A 20,666-nucleotide genomic window follows, 5' to 3' on the forward strand; every position below is an offset into this window, starting at 1 on the left:
AGTTCCTAGGGATGAGCTAGCTGCTGCCGGGCTGGGCCAGACCACACCTCCTCACCCTAAACACTCGGATGACCTCCGAGCCCTCAGAGGGCCAAGCCTCGGCTTAATGGACAGCAGATAGAGCCCCGCCATCTCCAAAGCCTTCCTGCGCCTAGGGAGCCGCTGTCTCGTCACCAGGCCGCCGGTTGAGGCAGCCAGAGCGAGACCCAGAGTCTCTGGGGGACTCTGAAGAGGAGGAGCAAAGCTCCACTTGAAAGCTGTGGCTGGAGCAATACCGGAAACCCTTTGTCGTTAGGAGCCTTGCCTTCAGGACCTCTTCCAAGAAGGCTGCTAAAAGACATTTCCCCCTTCAGACAAGCACAAGAGAGGCCCTCTTCAAGACTCTGAGGGGAAAGCACCTCTGTGAAAGTTCCACACGTCCCCATCGCCCACCATTGTAAGAATCAAATAGGACCAAATTCCACCCTCTCTCCGCACACGAGTTTGGGTAAAAGCCCGAGGCAAATCTTTACCCTTTGGAGAATGGGTCTTTGTACCCTAACTAACACAGAAAGCCCTGAGCTCTACACAAAAGTTTAATCCAACCAACCTTTATTAGAGACAGCCTGCTGCTCTCTATCACGGGACCCAAGAGCTTCTCTGAAAAAGAGGTACTGCAACTCAGCCTCGCCAGACTGAGCTCGCCCTAACTGTGCTTCAGATGGATTCTTAACTCTGAACCTTAATAGGCGCTTCCTCGCCGTGAGTAGGGTTCCGAGAATTAGGCAATAAATGTTCACTCTGCACTCTGAGATCATTGCTTAAAAGGTTTTCTCGCTGCCAAGTATTATTAAGGGGATCGGGTTACACAGCGATAGGCAAGGGCTGCTTTGTAGGACTCCCACAGACAGGAATGGAAGACCTTCTGTGAGGCCTTGGGAAACTCTCCCCGTCTAACAGGCCGCACACCATGAACTGTTAATTTCGATTTGATACTCTCTGCACATACCATCCACAGGTACAGAATGAGGCAGTATGTGCTACATTTTTAATAACTAGAAATCATCAGGTCTGCAGAAACAATATGGTCCTGAAACATTGCACAGCCCAAGACCAAGGTCTGTGCCTTTGTTTCAAGCCAATGACAGCAAAGAGAGGAAAGCAATGCAGATTAGAAACCAGGGGGCTGTAAAGCTTAGTCCTCTACTTTCAGGTGTGTGTGTGTGTGTGTGTGTGTGTGTGTGTGTGTGTGTGTTAGCTGATTCAATAAACCTTTTAATTTGTTAATGGGATGAAGATTTTAATTAAGAGGACTATACTATCATAACAAGAAGTCCCTAACACCTAGTTTAGACAGCATGTAGACACAGCTTTTTAGAGATTAACAATCTAAAGCTGTTCCTATAAAAACACAAACCATCCATGTCAATTGTAACTGGACAACTGTTACCCTTTTCAGGAAAAGTCCAGTTCATAAATGTCAGTTAATGTGAACCCTTAGAAGCACTGTGTGCTAAGCAGTGTGCCTACTAATGAAAACCTTCAAATTTAACAGTGCTATACACATGCTGCATGCTACTTTAGTGTAGATTAGACTCAGGGAAACAGGCACACGAATACTCCCAACACACTTTAAAAAGAACCCTTGAGAAATCTCTAACACATTTTTCTTTCTTTTTTTTGGGGGGGGGTGGAGGGGTACCAATGTGGATGAGGAAGATAATGGCCTCTGCATCTGGACATCCAGCTCCAAGCTATGGTTCCCTACCATTCCAGCCTTGTGTTCACTAACTCTGCTTGGCTTTCCACAAATTGCAAGTTCTGAAAGCAGATTATATGAAATAAAGGCTAGAAAAAATTTGGCTTCAAGTGTTTTGGGTTTTGTTTGCTTTTTAGTTAGTCTCCTGTATCTGCAGGCAACCTTTAACTTGATACATAGTTAAGGATGGCTTTGGACTTAAAAAAAAATCACTTTTATGTGTATGGTTGCTTTGCCAGTGTTTGTGGACCACATGCAAACCTGGTGCTCCCAGAGGCCAGAAGGGGCCATCTGATCCCCACCCCCACCCCCAGTTGCCTGGGTGCTGGGAATGGATTAGAGATTTTCTAGAAGGTCAACTACTGTTCTTGAGCACTGAGCCATCTCTCCTGCGGCCTTTGAACTGTGAGCATCTAGTTCTTACCTTCCAACTGCTGGGGTCAACAGCGTGCTCCAACACATAGGATTTATACAGGTCCAGGGATGAACATAGGTCAGGCCACTGGGCACGCCAGGAAAGGACCCACAAGCTACATCCCCAACCCTTCAGTGTGTTTTGTTTGGAGTGGACACAGCATGCATATTTGAAAATCTGTGATACTACCTGTCTGTTATGAAATCAGATACTGAGAGTAAGGGAGGTAAGAAGGCGATTAAAGTCAAATCTTTTACAATTATCCCCTTTAGCTGAGGAATAGAATGGTTTTAATTATACACAAATACATGTTGTTTTAGAGGGGATGAAAGATGCTTTTGAAGGTAAGCATCTAAGAAATATTCTGGCCCAACAAATTTCAACTTCCAGGGCATAATGATGGTATGCAAATTGATTAAAAAGACACATTCTTGATTATGGAATTTGTAGGGTTAATTTCTTTGTCTTGGAGTCTTGTAGGCTAGAAAGTTTAGAACCGAGGCATCAGAAGATAGTGTTTGATATGGGCCTGTTCTCGACTGCAAAGATGGCGGCTATTAGCTATGTCTAGAAGAGGCAAGCAAGTGCCCTCCACATTGCTTGCAAAGTCACTAATACCACTCCTTTATGACATAATCACTTCTGATGGTCCCAGCTCTTAATATTACCTTGGGATTAGATTTCAATATATGTAATTTGAGGGGTTATCTAGACTACTACACTCTTATATTTAAAATGACAAAAAATCCCCTTAATTTCTACATGAATTCTAAATGTATAGATAACTGTATCATCAAACATGATTAAACTGCCACTAGCTCTGAAACTACCCATTAGTTTTACCATGGCAAAGAAATGAATTACTGGAAAATATGTATGATAAAACAAATACTACCCTGTTAGCTTTTCTCCCCCTTGGTTATTGTTACATCTAAAAGTGGAGAACATGATTCTCTAGATCATAAAAGTGATTTGTTGTATTTTTTATGGTTCATTGAATCCTCAGAGTCTATTATAACAAGGGTCAGCAAATTCTTAAGGAAAAGGGCAGACAGTACATATTTTAGGCCTTTCGAGTCAGTCACTGTTGCAAGTATCCCACTCTCCTGCTTCTATCAGGCGCCGGCAGACACTTCATTTGAGTAAGTCTTTATTCTGAAACACAATTTCAGAAAATTTTCTTGTGGCATGGGACAATTTTATTTAAAAATGTGGGAACATTATAAAACTTTTTTTTTTTTGCTTTGCTCATAGACCTTTCACAAACAGGTGCAGGTAAGGCTGCTTCTCAAAAGTCCAGCAGTGACCTTGTGTCCACCTGGTCCTGGGCTCCAGCCTCTGCACCACAAATACACAGAGGCACCTAAGTCCATAGTTGGTCAATTGCTATACTTTAAAATGAATTGAAAATAGTATTTGAGGTCTTGAGAGGCTAGTTCATTAGCTGAGATGACATCAAAGACATGTAGGGCGTATGGCATTCTTTATTCAATTCACATAGAAAACCATGCAGTGTTAAGGTACGACAATACATGTAAAATGTTCAGTGCACATTAGGTAAGTTATTAGCATACAGATTCATTTTTACAGCCTATATGGGTATAACAAACATGTTTAAAATAGTTTTTAAAGGCTAAACTAAAAGTTGTGCTTAGCTCTTACATATTCCCATTCCCACTGTTACTTTTCACCCACCCCCCAAAAAAAGGTCCTACATAATTGATATTTCACTAGCCAGTAGGAGCTTCTTTTTCCTCCGGATGGAGAATGGAGCAAGCAAAAGGGCTCCCATGCTTAAGTTCCCACAATGAGCAGTAACATGCAAACAAGAACTTTATCCCATAAAAGGCTTCCTGTGACACAATGGATCAAACACTGAACAGACTGCTTCTCTATCTATATATCTGGAAAATGAAGCTGGGATGTTCAAGTTCCTCCCAACCCAACTGATCTGTGCTTGCTTTCCAATACATAATGATTTCTAACTTCTCTCTCTCTCTCTCTCTCTCTCTCTCTCTCTCTCTCTCTCTCTCTCAAAGATGAACACATATAAACTACCTGAAAAAGTATTTTCATACAAAAAATGTTTTTTCATACTAGCAGAGCATTTTCACACACAGACACACACACACAGACACACAGACACACAGACACACACACAGGGAGAGAGAGAGAGAGAGAGAGAGAGAGAGAGAGAGAGAGAGAGAGAGAGAGAGAGACAGAACACAATGAAACAGGCTGTAAACAACTATGCAAAACCTAAGAAAAAGTCAGTGAATACTCCAAGGTCAGAGTGAGTGCCATTTCTCCAGCATGGCCTTGCATAAAAATTAGGCCACCACTAAACATAAATAAAAAAGGACATATAAAATCATTTCCACTCTAGGAATAGCTTTAAAGAATGGTCCAGACAATACCGAAAGCTCCAAGAAACAAGTTCTGAAGACAGTTAACAGGCCACCATACCTAGCAGTTAAATAAGATATGAGAAAACAACATACAGCCAATTCAGATACATACAACATTCATTTACAACAAAATAATAAACAATACAGAGACAGATGCAACCCTCCTCTAACCTCTCTGGTAAGAAAGATCACCAATGAAAAGCCCACAGTTTCTTCCAGATGAAGTACCCTGGACTCAGGGTACACACCTCTTTGACTTGACACTTTCCTGAAGATTATCAGTTCAGGACTGTACAGAATCTTCATGAAGTGACTACAGTAACATTAAAAGCATCCACACCCCTTTCAGGACAAAGCCACAAGGATGGCTCTGGTGAGTCAGCTTTTAGTTGCTTTGGACGGGCTGGCGTTGGACAGGCTGCTCTGTATCTTCCTTTTTGTTGACTGACTCACATTCTTACTCCTCTTTTCAGGTACAAAGGAGGTGGACCACGGAGACTGAAGGTGGCTGTGAAGGCTCTGCATCTCTGAAGACATCTTAAATAAAGAAGACCCAAACCTCTGATCTTCAAATAGTCCATGGGAACCGCTTAACAGAACACCCTGGGAAAACTCTGTCTGAAACAGACAGCCCTGGGGTTTGATTTCACTAGCTCCTGAATTAGAAGTGGTATGGAGAGAAAACTCTTCACTCATTTCCTGGTCAGATGGAGAGAGGAGAAAAAAAGAAGTGTGTTTCCACTCACTTCCATTTTCTAACTGATCAGTAGCAAGAGCATGTTTGGAAAGATTCAGTTTAGTTCCTTCTTCCAACTTGCCAGGTTCCTCAAGGAACTCACTGCCTCGAGGGGACTTTGAGGACCCCTCCAACTCTACTGACTTAAAACCGTTACTACAAGGGCTCTTGCTGTTGTCCGATTCCGACATCATGGAATCCAGCTCGGAGATTTTGTCAAGATAAGCAGCATCCATGGATGCTTCGCTGGATGTTCTTGTCCGGTTCATTTCAAGAGAGCGAATACAATTTAGTCTCTTGGACAAGCACGATCCTGACCTCTCACTCAGTTTTGAAGGTATTTCTCCAAGAGAATTTGCTATAGTGTTCCCCTCTGAACTGTCAAACTCCAGGCTTTGGGCATAGCTTGTGGAGCAACAATCCCAAAATCCTGTCTTTGGGGAAGCAAAACGGTCTGATTTCTTTTCATTTTCACTTCTACTTCCACCATCCTCTGAATTGTTATTACAGGCATTTGGAGAATCACAAAAATCATCAAACACCAGTTTTCTGAGATGGTTTGCATGCTTTTTGGAACTCCCTGCTTTGATTCCAGAGCTCTCTCTGTTTTCTGGAGTGCTTAGCTGAAGGCAGCTGAGGGACAAAGGAGTGCAGGGAGCGGGGAGGTCATACCCCTCTTCCTCTTTGTAGGGTGCACAGTCACTTGGCTTACTGCCCCACTCTCCTTCCAAATAAGCCTCCATTGGCGTCTCCTGCATGCCCAGCAGCATCTCTGTGGGCTTGGGGCATCTGTCTTTGTTCTTGGGGCAGTTTGGTTCAGTCTTGCTGGTGCTGTCCTGCCTGACAGAACTGCTGGCAGTGAGTCTGCCACTGGGCGCTGTGAGGTGAGTAGCTGAAGGAGAGGTGGCTGAGCCAGCCTGCTTCCTGGCGCTGCCACCCTGATTCTTTGGTGCCACGACCTCATCACTGCCTTTGGGTCCCTTGCCATCCTCAGAGGGTGCCCCCTGGCAAAGGGCACCCATGTCTTCCTTTGCCTCGTCTGAACGTTTCAGCTGTGCTACTTGAGACTCCAGTTCCTCTATATACTTATCGCTTCGTTCTAGAGCTTTCTTGAGGCGATTGGTTTCACGTTCGTACTGTTCTACTTTGGACTGAAGAGCAGCAACTGTAAACCTTCCAAACCTGAAAAGAATAGACGAATGGTTAATGATATAGCTCAGGTTGTTTTCTTTGTAAAACAAACACAAGCTGACCTAGTCCATGTATCTATCAGTGACAGTTCAAATCATGTAATAGTGACATTTCAAAACCTTTACTAAAAAGGACAAAAGCGATGCTAGTTTAGCGTCTTGAAAAATTGATAGCACTTACATAATGAGTAATATTAAGCACGAAACAGAAAAAAATCTAATTAGACATTTTAGTGTAAAGTCAGACTAATATTTGAGACAAAGGCAGAAATCCACTGATGACTTCCTTTCCAAGGGCTAGCTATCAATCCAGCTCACATATGCATGAAGAGTTATCCCCTAAAACAATGGCAAAGATTTATGATAACATTTGAACAGTGGTCCACATCTTGAAATATTTACATTCAATCATTTTCCTATCGTACAGCAGTGTTTTACAATACATTTCTTATACAATGTCACCTTGTCAAACATAAAATGTCAATTTGAAATTCAGAAATCCTAGACGTCTCAGGAGGGGAGGTTTTAAATACTTATTTGGGCCCTTTCAATTACAGTCACTGTTGATATGAAGCTTTTTCTTGGCCTTTCTCAACACTAGGCTTTAATTCATTTCAGCTCTCCTTATTTTAGGCATTTTACAACTGTATAGGACATCAATCTCATTTCTTCCAACTTTGAAATACGAAGTTCCAGTATACTATGCATAAAAATATTTTTATACTTTCTCAAATGGAATATTTGAGAGTAACTAGAAAGAACATCAAAAATTCACTCTTTGCCCGGTACTATCTATTTTCCATTATTCTGTCCAGAATGGGTACAGTTCAGTTGGGAAAACAATTTCAGCAGCTAGTACAGGTTTAGGGTACATCTGGGGCTGGAGGTATGGACTGAGTAAGATTATTGCAGCTCAAAAACACACTAAATGCCTAAGTTAATCTATCTGATGAAAGTGGAGAACTCTTACAGGAATCTGCTTGCATAGGAGATCACGAGAAATCCCTTAACTTCTTAAACTTCTTCAGAGCTTTAGCCAGTTTCCTGATAACTTCCATCTAATCCATCTCTAAGAATTTGGGAGCTGTCTGTTTGCAGAAAGGTATTTGAGACGGTATCTTCTAAAAACTGCTGTCTTTTTCATCCCTTTCTTCCTAGTTACAAAAATAATTGCAACTAAAGAAAAGTATCCACATTATATTGTATGAGCACAAGGAACCAAGAGAAATTGTACCTTGTAGTCAACCACATGTTCTAGACAGCCATCCAATGCCTGTCATCTCCTAACCCCCTGGCCCAATTTCTCTCCAGCATAGTGCTGACAGGTTCTCTGCTCTCTTGCTACTGACAGAAAAAAAGCAAGAGCAAAGGTAAATATAGAATCATCACATCTCAGGATAGAAAGGGCTTTAAAAGACCTGATTGCTGACTATTGATCTGCTCACTGCAATTAACTCAACTCCCAGAGCACACTGCCTTCAACTTCTAAAACGCAAGACAAAAGCAACAGACATAATAAAAACAAAAACTAAAGGAGCAAACCTTTGTCTGAAGACAAAGTTTTCTACTATGATCATCTGGTTAAGCAATAACACAAGTTTTTCTTTGTTAAAAAATTTGGCTTCTAAATATAATCTATGGCAGAGCTGTAGATCTGCAAGAGAACATCAGAAAGGTGGCCAGAGACTTTGGAGTGCATTCTGCAAACATGTTTGTGAGTTCCTGATTGAAACTATTCTGCCATAATCAACCTGCATGTTTTTAAATGGAAAAACTGTGGAGCATGTTTCTTTAATGCAAAGAGCAAAACTGACAGCCTTACATTTACTCAGAGGTTTGTTTTAAAGTTCAGACTTCATAACACGGATATCTTCACATAAAAAAGAGTAAATGATTTAAAATCAAGTAATGCTACTAGATAGTACATCAGATGCTACCAAAGGATGTCAATGCGAACTAGAAGCAAATAAGGGATGCTTCCAAATGTGTGTGTGTGGTATAGACATGTATGTGTGTATGTGTGGAGGCCAAAGAACATTGGATATCCTCTCCTTTTCTGCCTTATTGGCTGAGATAGGAGCTCTCACAAAACCTAGAGCATGCTGTATTCTGGCTAGACTGGCCAACAAGCTCCAGTGGTCCCCCTGTCTCTGCTTCCACCAGCAGCATATGTGCCCAGGCAAAGCTTGTTATGAGTGCTGGGAACCCATACTCAGATCCCCTCTTGCCCACTGAGAGCTTTTACTCACTGAGCCATCTCCCAAGCCCATTCAATTATGTTTTTTAAAGACATATAAAGGTTCCGAGATGAAGTCAGTGATATTCCTAGTCATAATTTTTTGTATTATATTTTGGAGAGAAAAGCTGAAGTGCCATGGGAACTAACAGACATCAGCATCTGAATGTCTCAGTATACTGAGAAGGACAGGCGTTTGGATATAGGAGAACTGGCCCCTTCCCTTGCTCACTGCTGCAAGGGGTGAACGAGCCAGGGCAATGCTGGAGAGCTCACCCTAGTGCTGAAGACAGAGAGTGTTGGGCTGATCAACGCTGCAACTTCCCAGGCCCAGAACCAGGGTTATATGTTGATGTCCAGAAAGAGCCCCTGAGTGGGCCCAGTTTTGAAGGTGTAACAGACACCAGGGGCCTCAAGATCAATGATTCGTTTTGATGAGCGCCTACATGTAAAGGTGTATGGATAAAGGGGTTTACTGTGTGACTCACTATGCCACACTGCAGTTTCCATGACAAATTTCCCATTTCTCCCCCCCCCCTTTCTATTAAATTTTATTTTGTTTTATTATTCTGAGGGTTGTATGGGCAGGGGGTGGAAGGGATGGGAAGTGGGTGGGGTCAGGATGAAAAGAATAAATAAAGTAAAAAATAAAAGACTCACAAGAAGGTTTCTACTCCCCCCCCCCAAAAAAAAGGACAGGCAAAGCACAGCTCATTGAAAAAGTCAGGCTGTTTTCTAAAAGGTCAATAATTTCAGAACCCCAAAGTTTTATTTTAACACTTTATAAACATAATACTGAGTGATGGGAATTTTTCATAGCATGCTAATGTGCAAACTGACAGAATGTATAGTCAAAGCCTGGGAAGTGACTTGTCCTCTGGCTCCTCTATTACAGTTGATGAGCCGGGGGTGGGACACAGGAGGCCTCTAGGTCTACATTCACTGCTAGACTCTTAGAAGAATCCCTTGCTAAACATCTTCTATCAGCATCAGTCTCCTACTTTAAGGTACATTAGCTCATTAAGGAAGAGCCAACACCAGAGGATGAATAAGCTAAATCCTCTGTCCGTTTACATGTAAATAGTATGATATTCATCAAATCATTACACTAAATATACTTGATACATAAACGTGACTTCCTTTTTTTTAAACAAGGGAGGCAATGGAATGCATGTAGTCTTTTATTGCAGACGTTATATAGCACAGCCTTTTAATTACAGGCTTAGCATTCTTACAGCCTCATCCAGAAACCTTTCCTTTGCACCTGAGTAAAAGACTGAATAGATGAATTTTTGACACAGGGGTGAGCAAAGTTTTTTTGATTCCAAGACACTTTTATTAAATTTGGCAAAAGACATGTTATCACACAGAAATAACTAAGCAGATACATATAATGACATACTTCCACAAAATAAGACAATGAACCCAAGGGCTTATTTATCTTTTGGTTTTAACACTCTTTTGTTCCTACTAATTCCAGATATTTCCAGAGTACATAACATTAAATGAAGCAACGCCAAGGCAAGCCAGAGGGATTTCTAAGTATCATTTAACATTACTTCCTTTTCCTGAGCAAAATTTCAAAATGATGCATTTCTATAAACATCCCATTAGAGACCAAAAAGCTTTGATTTTCAAAGTAGCAGTGGTGGCCAAAGGCTTCATTATGCCAGAGAAACGCTGTGGACAGCTTGGGAACTGATACTGGAAATGCGTTTTGCCAGAATCGGAGTTGCTTATGGGGTTCTGAGGCTGCCAATGTTAACTGAAGTATATGTTCTGGGTGAGAGAAAAGGACACAGAAGCAAAAGCCTGCTCCTGTCCCAGCTAGAATACAGAGAAATCAAAGTCTTATTAATCTGACTTCTTTTGAACATTTATTTTTCCTTTTAAAAACTATGTATTGAGAATTTCCTATATGAGTATTTACAGCATTCTTCCCCTCCAATCCCTCCATGTACCCCCGATTCCCCAAATCCATGGCTTCTTAGCCTTTAATTATCAGTTATATGTGTTTGTAAATTTATAAGCACAGCCTTCTGCAATCATTCAGTGTTCTTGAGTGTTTAGGACTGACCCTTTGAATTAGCTAATCTACAGGGGCTTGTTCTCCCTCTCCCGGCAGCCCTCAACTGCTTGTAGTTCTTATATTTCTAGAGACCAAGTCCTGTGAGAATTCCTCCTTCCATGTGGGCATTTCAATTGTACTGTCCATTTTTTTTTAAGTCTTGTTTAGGCAACCATATTGTTGAGATATTTGGGGTGTATCTTCCTTGTTCCATATAAAAGACACTATCTTAGAGCAGACATAACTACAATAAGAACACCTCTAATAACAGAGTTCATAGGACCACTTTTTCTCCATAGCTTTCATAAAGAAAGAACAAAATGTGTTTCAAAGAGGCCAAAAGAAAACAAACAAGAACATTTATTAGAACCTAGTATCTAAGAACTAACTACATTTCAGCATCTATGTAATTATAGTTGTGGAACTTTGGCCTTTCTCATTCTCATCCTCAATTAAAGGACTAAATACAATAACCATGGGGAATTTGCAACTTCAGAAAGACGTTTTTCCTCAAAGGTTTTTTTTTTTTTATCATTTTCTTACTTTGTGTGTGTTCATCGCCATGTGTGCATGTATGTAGCCATGTGTGCATGTAGGTACATGAGCTCCTACCAGTCTGAATGTGGGAGTCAGTTCTCTCTTTCCATGTGGTTCAGGTGCCTCAGACTCAGGTTGTAAGGCTTGGCGGCAGATGTCTTCATCTGCTGAGCCACCCCTGAGCATGGCATTCATGAAAAACCTCTTGCAAATGTAAAGCAGAATCAGTCATGAGGCTAGGCCCACACCAGGCATCACCTTGCTTGCAGGAGCTGACAGAGTCTTTGACGTCCTCTGTTTTTCTTACCTGCTAACTGAGGCAGCGGAAACAAAGAGAAAGCACTTGAGTCTGGGCTGGATTTTGTGCTCTGGCTTATCTAACACATTTCAGCGCTGTTAACTACTAAGTCAGGTATCAAAGTTTATTTGAAAATGTTTGTTCTAAAATCCACGAGACTCTGAAAAGGGGGCCAAATAACGGAGAGCCCAGAGTCCGTGCCCAACTAGCTGCAAACACCTGGAGAAGAGGGTGCAGCTTGTCCTGCCAGTGGAGGGCAAGATTCGATGATCCTCCCTTGAAAAAGTTCATTATAACTGACTACAGCATGCCCGCTCTTCTTCAGGCTCTACTGTGCTATTAAATGTCTTTGTAGAGCTCTGAGATGCCTTTCTAACTCTGGTAAAACTGCTGTCTCACCATTTAGTTAACAATAAGCACGAGAGGAATCCTAAATTTCTATGATCCCGAATCTTGGCAAAACAAGGGGCCTTTCCCTTTCATTGTCTTGGGAGTTGAGCCAAATACCAGGTTTATGCTGAAGCACTGAAGTCAAAACACAAAGGCAAAGCAAAGAGAACGAACGGTGTCTTCAGGTTAGAGCTGCACGATTGCTGAAAACCTGTCCCCGAGTGCACCTCCTTATGGCAACCTGCAGAGGCAAAGACTTTAAGACTTGGTGTGTTCAGGACTTTTCCTCTGTACCTTCATTTTCAAATGTGGCTAGAGAGGAGGATTTCCTGGTGTGTTCAGGACTTTTCCTCTGTGCCTTGGTTTTCAAATGTGGCTAGAGAGGAGGGTTTTCTGGGCTGGCAGGAGAGTTCAGCAGGTGAAGGTACTTGCCGAAACACCTGAGGATGGCCTGAGTTCAATCTTAGAAACTCCCATGGTGAAAGGAGAGAGTTGTAAAACACACAGCACATGGTATGCAGGCACCAAGCCCTCATTCCATTCGAATACCCTCCCAAAAAAGACACAAGCAAACATGGAAAAGCCAGACAAGAAAAAAGGAATCAAACTGCCCTGGGATAAGGGAGGCTCTGAAGCAGTAGCTAGGCCTCTGTAGAGAGCTACTTCTCTCTAGGGTTTGTGACCATGCGTCCATTGCAACTTTCATCTTTGTCTGCTATAGTTTTTCCAATTTTAATATTTCCTTTATCATTCCAGCATGTACTATATTGCTGGCAGTGCATCATGGCTGTTTATCACGAGAGATCATTATGCTAGCATGGAACCCTGTTCTTAAGTAGCATGTAACTGTTCATAGATTTCCCCATTAAGATTTCTGTATGACTGAGTGCTATCTTACACAGTATAAATGGGACAAATACATAATGTTTTACTTTTTAACATTTCAAAATCTGTGAGTGTCTTAGGGTTTCTATTGCTGGGAAGAGACACCATAACCATGGCAAATCTTATAAAGGAAAACATTTAATTGGGGGCTGGCTTAGAGTTTCAGTGGTTTTGTCCATTGTCTTCATGTGGTGTTTAGGCAGACATGGTGCTGGAGAAGGAGCTGAGAGTTCTCCAGCAGAAGCAACTGTGTTCCTTACTGGGCATAGCTTGAGCATATGAGACAAAGTCTGTCTCCACAGCACACACTTCCCTCAACAAGGCCACACCTCCCAATAGTGCCACTCCCTATGGGCCAAGCATTCAAACACGTGAATCTATGGGGGCCACACCTAAAAAGACCACTACAGGAGCCATTGAAAGAGGATGCTACAAAATTACACAAATCATTGCTTTCCTACTGCTAGAAATGTATCCTAGGAAAATCGGTATTTTAAAAAAGTTTTGGCCAAGCAGTGGTGGTGGCACACGCCTTTAATGCCAACACTAAGGAGGCAAGGCAGGCAGATCTCTGAGTTCAAGGCCAGTCTGGTCTAGAGTGAGCTCCAGGATAGCCAATACTGTTTCAAAAAACAAACAAAAAGTTTTCAGTACTGATATCCTTGTTTAACATGATTCCAATATGGATACATTATCCTAGTCCAGCTCAATAAAACTAGTCTAACAAGACAGCTCAAATTTCAGTTATCACATTGTATTAACTGTGAGTAACTTTTACATAAAGCCTCTCACTTCTAGCTTTCCAGTTCACAAAAAACATACACACAATAGATAGGATCACAGTTAGTACCCAAGAGATGGGATCACAGTTAGTACCCAAGAGATGGGATCACAGTTAGTACCCAATAGATGGGATCACAGTTAGTACCCAATAGATGGGATCACAGTTAGTACCCAATAGATGGGATCACAGTTAGTACCCAATAGATGGGATCACAGTACCCAACCATGCTGCCTCCTTCAGAGCCCACTGGTGACCAGGTGGTGTGTACCTGCTACGCAGTGTGCACACAGACAGCAAACTAGTTATGCTGCCTCCTTTCCTCCTCGTGAAATGTCTCACCTGACATTCCAGAGAAGCACACAAACAGAAGACAGAACTGTTCAACATAAATGAAGGTACAGCACAGCACTGAGCAGAATTAATGCAAGAAACAAATCAGAATCTGGTGAGAATATGGTTAAGAAAGAAATAGCTGACTGTTAGAATGCCACAATGCTTGTCTGTTCAAGAGACTCCAGGTATGCCAGAAGAGCTTAATAGAAGAAAACTTATCAGAGAGATGAGGACAGTTACCAAGATGAAGGAGATGAAGACATCTAAAAGAAATGACAGGCAGGGAGAAAAAACAAAAAACAACCTTTCCCATTAGAGCATGTGGATGTCACCACACTTTGAGCAGAGAGAATAAAATGGTGGAAGTTTATGCAGACATAGGAGTGTGATAACTTATCAATGTATCAAAAAGAGGTTAGCTCACTGTCCTAGTTTTCTTCCCATTGCTGCAATAAACATGACCAAAAGCAATATGGAAAGGATTTATTTGGCTTATACTGCATAGTAATTCAAAAAATGGTTAGGCAAGCTGTCATATCATTGGGGGAAATATACAATAATCCATATGGATTTTAATTTTTTCCCAAATCTTACTATCAGCATAAACGTATATGGACAAGAAAATGGTTACACTAATATTTAGTATACCAATATTTACTTAGCATAATTTGAAACACTTGAGGGAAGTCAGGGCAGGAACTGAAGCAGAGACAAAGGAGGAACACTACTTAAGGAACTGTCCACTCTGGTCTGTTTAGCCTACTCTCTTATATAATGGAGGGCCAACTACCCAAGGATAGCTAGCACTACCTACAGTGGGCTGGGTCCACCCATAGCAATCATTAACCAAAAGGCAAATCTCATAGAGGCTTTTCTCAGTAAGTTGTCACCTTCCCAGATGACCCCAGTTTGTGTCAAGTTAACAAAAAACTTACCAGCACACTCAAAGAAATGAAGAGAAGGCAAGCATCATTCAAAACCATCTGTAGGATTTGTGTTTTCAACAAAGAAATAATACTTTAACATCTCAAAGTGTCAAGTGTCCCAAATTATGCTATATAAAGATGAGTGTACTAAATATTAATCATACCATTTTCATGCCCATATACATTTATGCCGATAGAAAGACATGATTTTTTGACAAAAATTAAAGTCTGAATTTTCCCAGTGGTTGTTAACACAGCTTGCATACATACTTTATGAACTACCTAAAGGAAAATATATAGTCGACATGACTGTCAAAAATTTGTATTTAGCAAGCACAATTACTCTAATAAAGAATGACCTAGGCACTGAAAAGATGACTCCGAAGTTATGAGCACTTGCTGCTCTGGAAGACGACTACAGTTTGGTTTCCAACACTCACATTTGGTGGCTCCCGACCCCCGGTAACTCTAGTCCAGAAGACCCTACTCTCTCTCCTGGCCGCTGACGGCTCTGCATGTGATGCGGTGCACTAACATGCATGCATGCAACATCAACATTCATAAAATAACTTGATTATTCCAAAACAAAAAGAGTTCCTGGGCAGTGGTGGTGCACACCTTTAATACCAGCACTTACTTGGGAGACAGAGGCAGGTGGATCGCTGTGATTTTGAGGTCAGCTTGATCCACAGAGCAAGCTCCAGAACAGCCAGGGCTACACAGAGAACAGGAAACCCTGTCTCCAAAAACCAAAACCAAAGAAGAGAGGAGAGAGGAGAGAGGAGAGAGGAGAGAAGGAGGGTGGGGGAAGGGAGGGAGAGAAAGAGAGAGAGAGAGAGAGAGAGAGAGAGAGAGAGAGAGAGAGAGAGAGAGAGACGGGGGGGATCCTTCTACTCCGTTTAGTCTTTCAATGCTGCTGTTACAAGCATGCTGGCAGAAGCATTTTCTTTGCTGTATTTTTCTTGCCTTTTCTTCATGGTATTCTACTTCAGTGTATGCAATCTATGAATTAGGAATTCTCTAATGAGGAAACGCCACCATTATTGGTGGTGGGAAAGAAGACTCAAATGCCTCAGCATGATCTCCCCTACCTTCCTACGCTTTGACTGCACATTTCCCTTGTCTAGTTCATCACTGTTTATGTTTTGGCAGGGTGCAGTAGAAATATTCTATTTAGACACTCCAAAGTCTTGGACTTAGAAACTGAGCATCTCATACATGAGAGGCAAACTCTATACCACAGAGCCATGTTCCCAGCTGGCCACATGTTGCTGAGTCATTCCTGAGAATGCTTTCACAAAACTTTTTATCTTTTTAAAATTAAGCACTTACTTACATAAACTCCTAGAAAATTTCCAATCAAAAAGTTCTGTCTGACAATCTCAGTCACATTATACTTCTGTAAAAATGTCATAAAGTGAGGTATATTGAGGGGACACAGGAAACATACCTTCTAAAAACCCAAAGCAAACAGTTCCTGTGCCTTGACCCACCATTCAGAGAACAAACTATGAAAAGGGAAAGCACATTTTTGTCTCGGCCTCATCCAGAGCAGTAAGAACAAGTATCTACTGAACACAATGACTACTCTCCACACTGGCACTGACACTAAGGGCACAGCACAGTTTACTGGGTATTTATTGACGGGAATGAGACCCCCGGGAACACTGGAAAATTCCTCATCCTGCACTTTCCCCAAGTAGTTTTTCAAAAACAAGGTAGAAGCTGGGCATGGTGGCTCTGCCTGTAACATCAGCTATACAGAAGCTAACACAAGCGGGCTCCAGGTCTGAGGCCATCTGGGAGACACAGGGAGACCCTGGCTCAAAACAAATCAAGGCAGAATCTATTTGGCAAGTTTTCAAGTGGAGAGCAGGGTTTAAAAACAGCAGCAGCAACATGACATCATTGTAAAGAAAGTTCCTCAGTGTCTATGAAGCTAACTAACCATGCACTTATGGTTAAAGGAGTACACTGCTGGAGCCTGACATTCTCAACAGAAACAACCTGTGTGTTGGGCCACATATGTGACGAGGGACAAGTCTCTAATAAAGTAAGAGCCCACACAAGGTCTCTCAGGCTCACAAGGGGAAATATAGACTCTGGTTTTTGCTAGCTTTTTTCCTCTCTTGTATCACTGGAAGAGATTTGGTCTCTGGTCCTCTGCTTGGAAATGCTAACTACTGAATCACCCCCGCCCCCTGAGCAAGCACTACTGTCTCTATGCTATTAGTGAGGCAGATTCATGTTAATGTGAGATAAATCTCATTTTGGGAAAATTAGTAAGGTATTGCCCTTGAAGTCTGCATGGTAATCCTAATAATTCTTGGGAAAAAATACCATTTTATACCTTTTTACATTTACAAAGTAAAAAGCAGGCATATCTCCAAAGCACAGTAATCTCAACAAAATCTCAGAAAATACTCCTGATGAGTGATATGCCATTCTGAAAACTCCCCAGACAAGTATTTGTATATATATATATATTTTTTAACTTTAGCTAAATCCTCTCATTCTTTCTCTGTCCCTTCTCTCTCTGCATGAGGAACAGTCAGAATAAAACAAAGAACTGTGATCTACCTACTCTGTAATTATTACTCAGATGAGTTACTGAGGACTAGTGTGTGCTCAGGGGGCTATGAGGGAGGACACAAGGTAAGTAGAAGCCATCATTCCAGTTCCTGTTTTCAAGCATTCATTCATAATCTCCCTGACAACCACACTGCTTAGTTATCAACATGCATTGCAAGCAACTAAAATATCCTATCAAGACAATAAAGACAAGACAATGGAAAAACTGCAGTAACTGTCTATCACCAATTAGCTGTCTATCCGGAGAAGGGCCCCTCAGGCACCCAGCCCAAGGGCTGGAGCACAAGCTGCTGTCACAGTCTGGCCCCAGGGGATCATCATGCTTCCCTTGACAGTCTACATGTTCTCCTTCTGGGAAAACCAAAGGGCAGAACAGAATCAGTCACCAGATCAGGCTGGGGTCAAATACCAGGAATCACTCACGGTGTTTGTCATAGCAGAGTCTGGAGAAGAAAAGATGCTGGAAGAGGTCAAGAGGGAAGGGCAGCCCAAGCCAGTCAGCCCAGCAGTGGGTAAGAAAGCAGAGTGGACAGGCGGGCGAGCAGGCGGGTGTGTGGGCCCTTCAGGAAGAGCAGACTCGTGAATCAGAAGTGAGCCCCGGCTCAGAGCCAGCACAGAGACAGATAATCCAGTTTACAGACACTCAAACAACAGACCCAGCAGCGGAGAAAGGAAGTCATCTCTACCACACCTCCTGGTTCCCTCTCAAGCTTCCAATTTCTGCCATACTTTAGAGACCCTTCGAAAATCTGCTGCTCATTGGAGAAAATGCTCATCTCTGATGTCCTGTTACCCTTTAAGTACAGAAAGAAACTTCTGGTTAGTTGCTCGGAGTAGTAGTGTAGGAGACCAAAAGGACAGCTTCCTCTGTCAGTCCCAGAAAAGACAGTTAGTTACACACGCATATACAGACATGTATTTATATACTGTAAATATACATACATGCATTTAGAAAGATATGTAAGTGCCCCCAGGCTGGCAGAATAAGTTGTCATGACAGTCACCGTGCTGATCTGTATCAGCATGACTACTGCTGTAACAGGTATCAGAATAATCAGAAGAACAAAAGGAAGGCATCCTTCTGCCTAGGGAAATTGTGGAGGTCCTCACAGACAGTGACACGGGCTGGGCTAGGTTCAAAGAATGGGTAGCCATTCACTAATAATAATAATAATAATAATAATAATAATAATAACAACAACGACGACTACTGGGAAGATAAAGGAAAAGGTATGAACCAAGGTATACAAGTACTTGGGGATAAAAAGAAATGTGAGCCCAGGGAGAAACTGCACATGACCAGAGCAGAAAACAAGGAGGAGACAATAGAAAATACAAGGAAGCTTCAAGGTCAAGCACTCAAAGCCTGTAGGCTGGAGTTAGAAATTTGAGCTTTACTATGAAAGTGACTGGGAGCCACCAAATGTCATCAAATAAAAGAGCAAGAAGATCAGGCTTATGCTCTAGATTTCAGGCAACAAGAAAGTAGACACTCAAGGTTCAGGGGAGACTCAAGGAAAAAGAAGCAAATGGTGAAGTTGAACAAGAAATTATGTCTAGCCAGGTGACTGGGAATGAGATGACAGCTTACAAATGTAGGTCCTAGAAGTATGTTCAGAAGACTATCTAACAGCCAGGTGTGCAGCAGGAGGAGAAATAGTAAACTAAGATTAACAGTTTTATATTTGGCAACTTGATGAGTAGTGAAGTCTTTGAGAAGGACACAAAGAAACCAAGAGTATAAACTGTTTTCTGGACATTGTGGAGTATAGTGGATATAATTATGTAGACACAGACAAAGAAACAACCCTCTTCTTCATCCTCTGTTACATGTTGTGGTGGTCTGCATGCAAGTGGCCCCCAGACGTTCAGAAACTGAATGTTTGGTCCACAGTTGGTAGAACTGTTTGGGAAGGATTAGGAGATGTGTACTTGATGGATGAGGTGGGTCACCAGGGGTGGGATGTGAGTTTTAAAAGCCCATTTCAAGCCTAGTCTGTTAGTATTTAGACATCTGCACTGGCTTGCCTTTGGAGTTCTGACAAGATACGCCCTCAACTGCAGCCACTAACACCACCTGTGCCTATTCAATATGTTCCCTTTTAAAAGGGCCCTGCCCACTCCCAACCCCCTCTCTCTCTGCCTCTCTGCTGCTTCTCCTGTCTCCGGAGGCCAGTCTCCACCTTCCCCTTTTGATAATTCTTTCCCCTTAATAGAAAAAAAAAAAACCCTCCTTGAACTCTGTTGCATGCTGCCATTCTCTATTGGGCTTTTTTTTTTATTATTATTTTATTACAACACAGTCTTTCTCTGTCTCTGTCTCCTGTCTGTAGATCAGGATGTGAGCCCTCAGTTACTGCTCCAGTGCCATGCCTGCCTGCCACCATGTTCCCCATCATGATGGCCAAGAACTAAATCCCTGAATCTGTAAGCAATCCCCTAGTCAATGCTTTCTTTTATAATCTACCTTGGTCACAGTGTCTCTTCATAGCAAAAGAACAGGAACACATGTTATACAAAGATATAAAAACAGTTCCTTTAACCCTCTCAATGCATTATCTATATAAATTGAGAGTATCAGTTTATATGTGCTTAATGTTATCTACGTGTTAATTTGTTTATTTAACCAATGCTTATCAGGTGCTTTCTAGGCTTGAGAGTTTTCAAAGTAAAAAAGATAGGCTGCAAAATTCTCAGTCTTCTGAATTCAGAGTTCAGAATGGAAGAGATACACAACAAAGAGATAAGCAATTAAATGACCATGATAATTTTGGGAAATGAAAGACTAAATTCACCATACTGTAAGACTGGCTGAGTGTTAATTATTAACTCTGCTACAAGTATATTTAGAACTTTTAATTTACTTAACCTTGAGTTTAACCTTTATGGTAGATAAGTTCCTCTGGTCCCATTTCAGAAGCCCAAAAATGAGATGGAGAAAATCTCAGAAGTTGTCAGAACAGCCAGTGTTCAGTCCCAGAGAGTCTGGCACTAGAGCCCACGTTCATAATCAACATACTCAAATACTTCTCTGATTCTCCTAGTCTGGCCTATGACGAGAGATGGTAAGGAAACAGGAAGCAATGAAGGCAGGGGCTGGTTCCAACAAGAGTCAGGAAAAGTGACTGCT

At 41.8% G+C, this 20,666-nt stretch overlaps 1 protein-coding gene across 1 annotated transcript in view; it reads right to left on the reverse strand.

The window, feature by feature from the left end:
* Positions 1-3,617: 3,617 nt before the first annotated feature.
* The window catches only part of Obi1 (ORC ubiquitin ligase 1), a 47,729-nt gene continuing 30,680 nt past the window's right edge, over positions 3,618-20,666 (reverse strand). The window contains exon 6 of the mRNA XM_027393976.2: positions 3,618-6,479. Within this exon, the coding sequence (XP_027249777.1) occupies positions 4,940-6,479 (1,540 nt within the window). The 3' untranslated portion in view covers positions 3,618-4,939. The remainder of the gene's footprint in view (positions 6,480-20,666) is intronic.

This window comes from Cricetulus griseus (assembly GCF_003668045.3).
Source record: "Cricetulus griseus strain 17A/GY chromosome 1 unlocalized genomic scaffold, alternate assembly CriGri-PICRH-1.0 chr1_1, whole genome shotgun sequence".
In the NCBI taxonomy this organism is placed as follows: domain Eukaryota; kingdom Metazoa; phylum Chordata; class Mammalia; order Rodentia; family Cricetidae; genus Cricetulus; species Cricetulus griseus.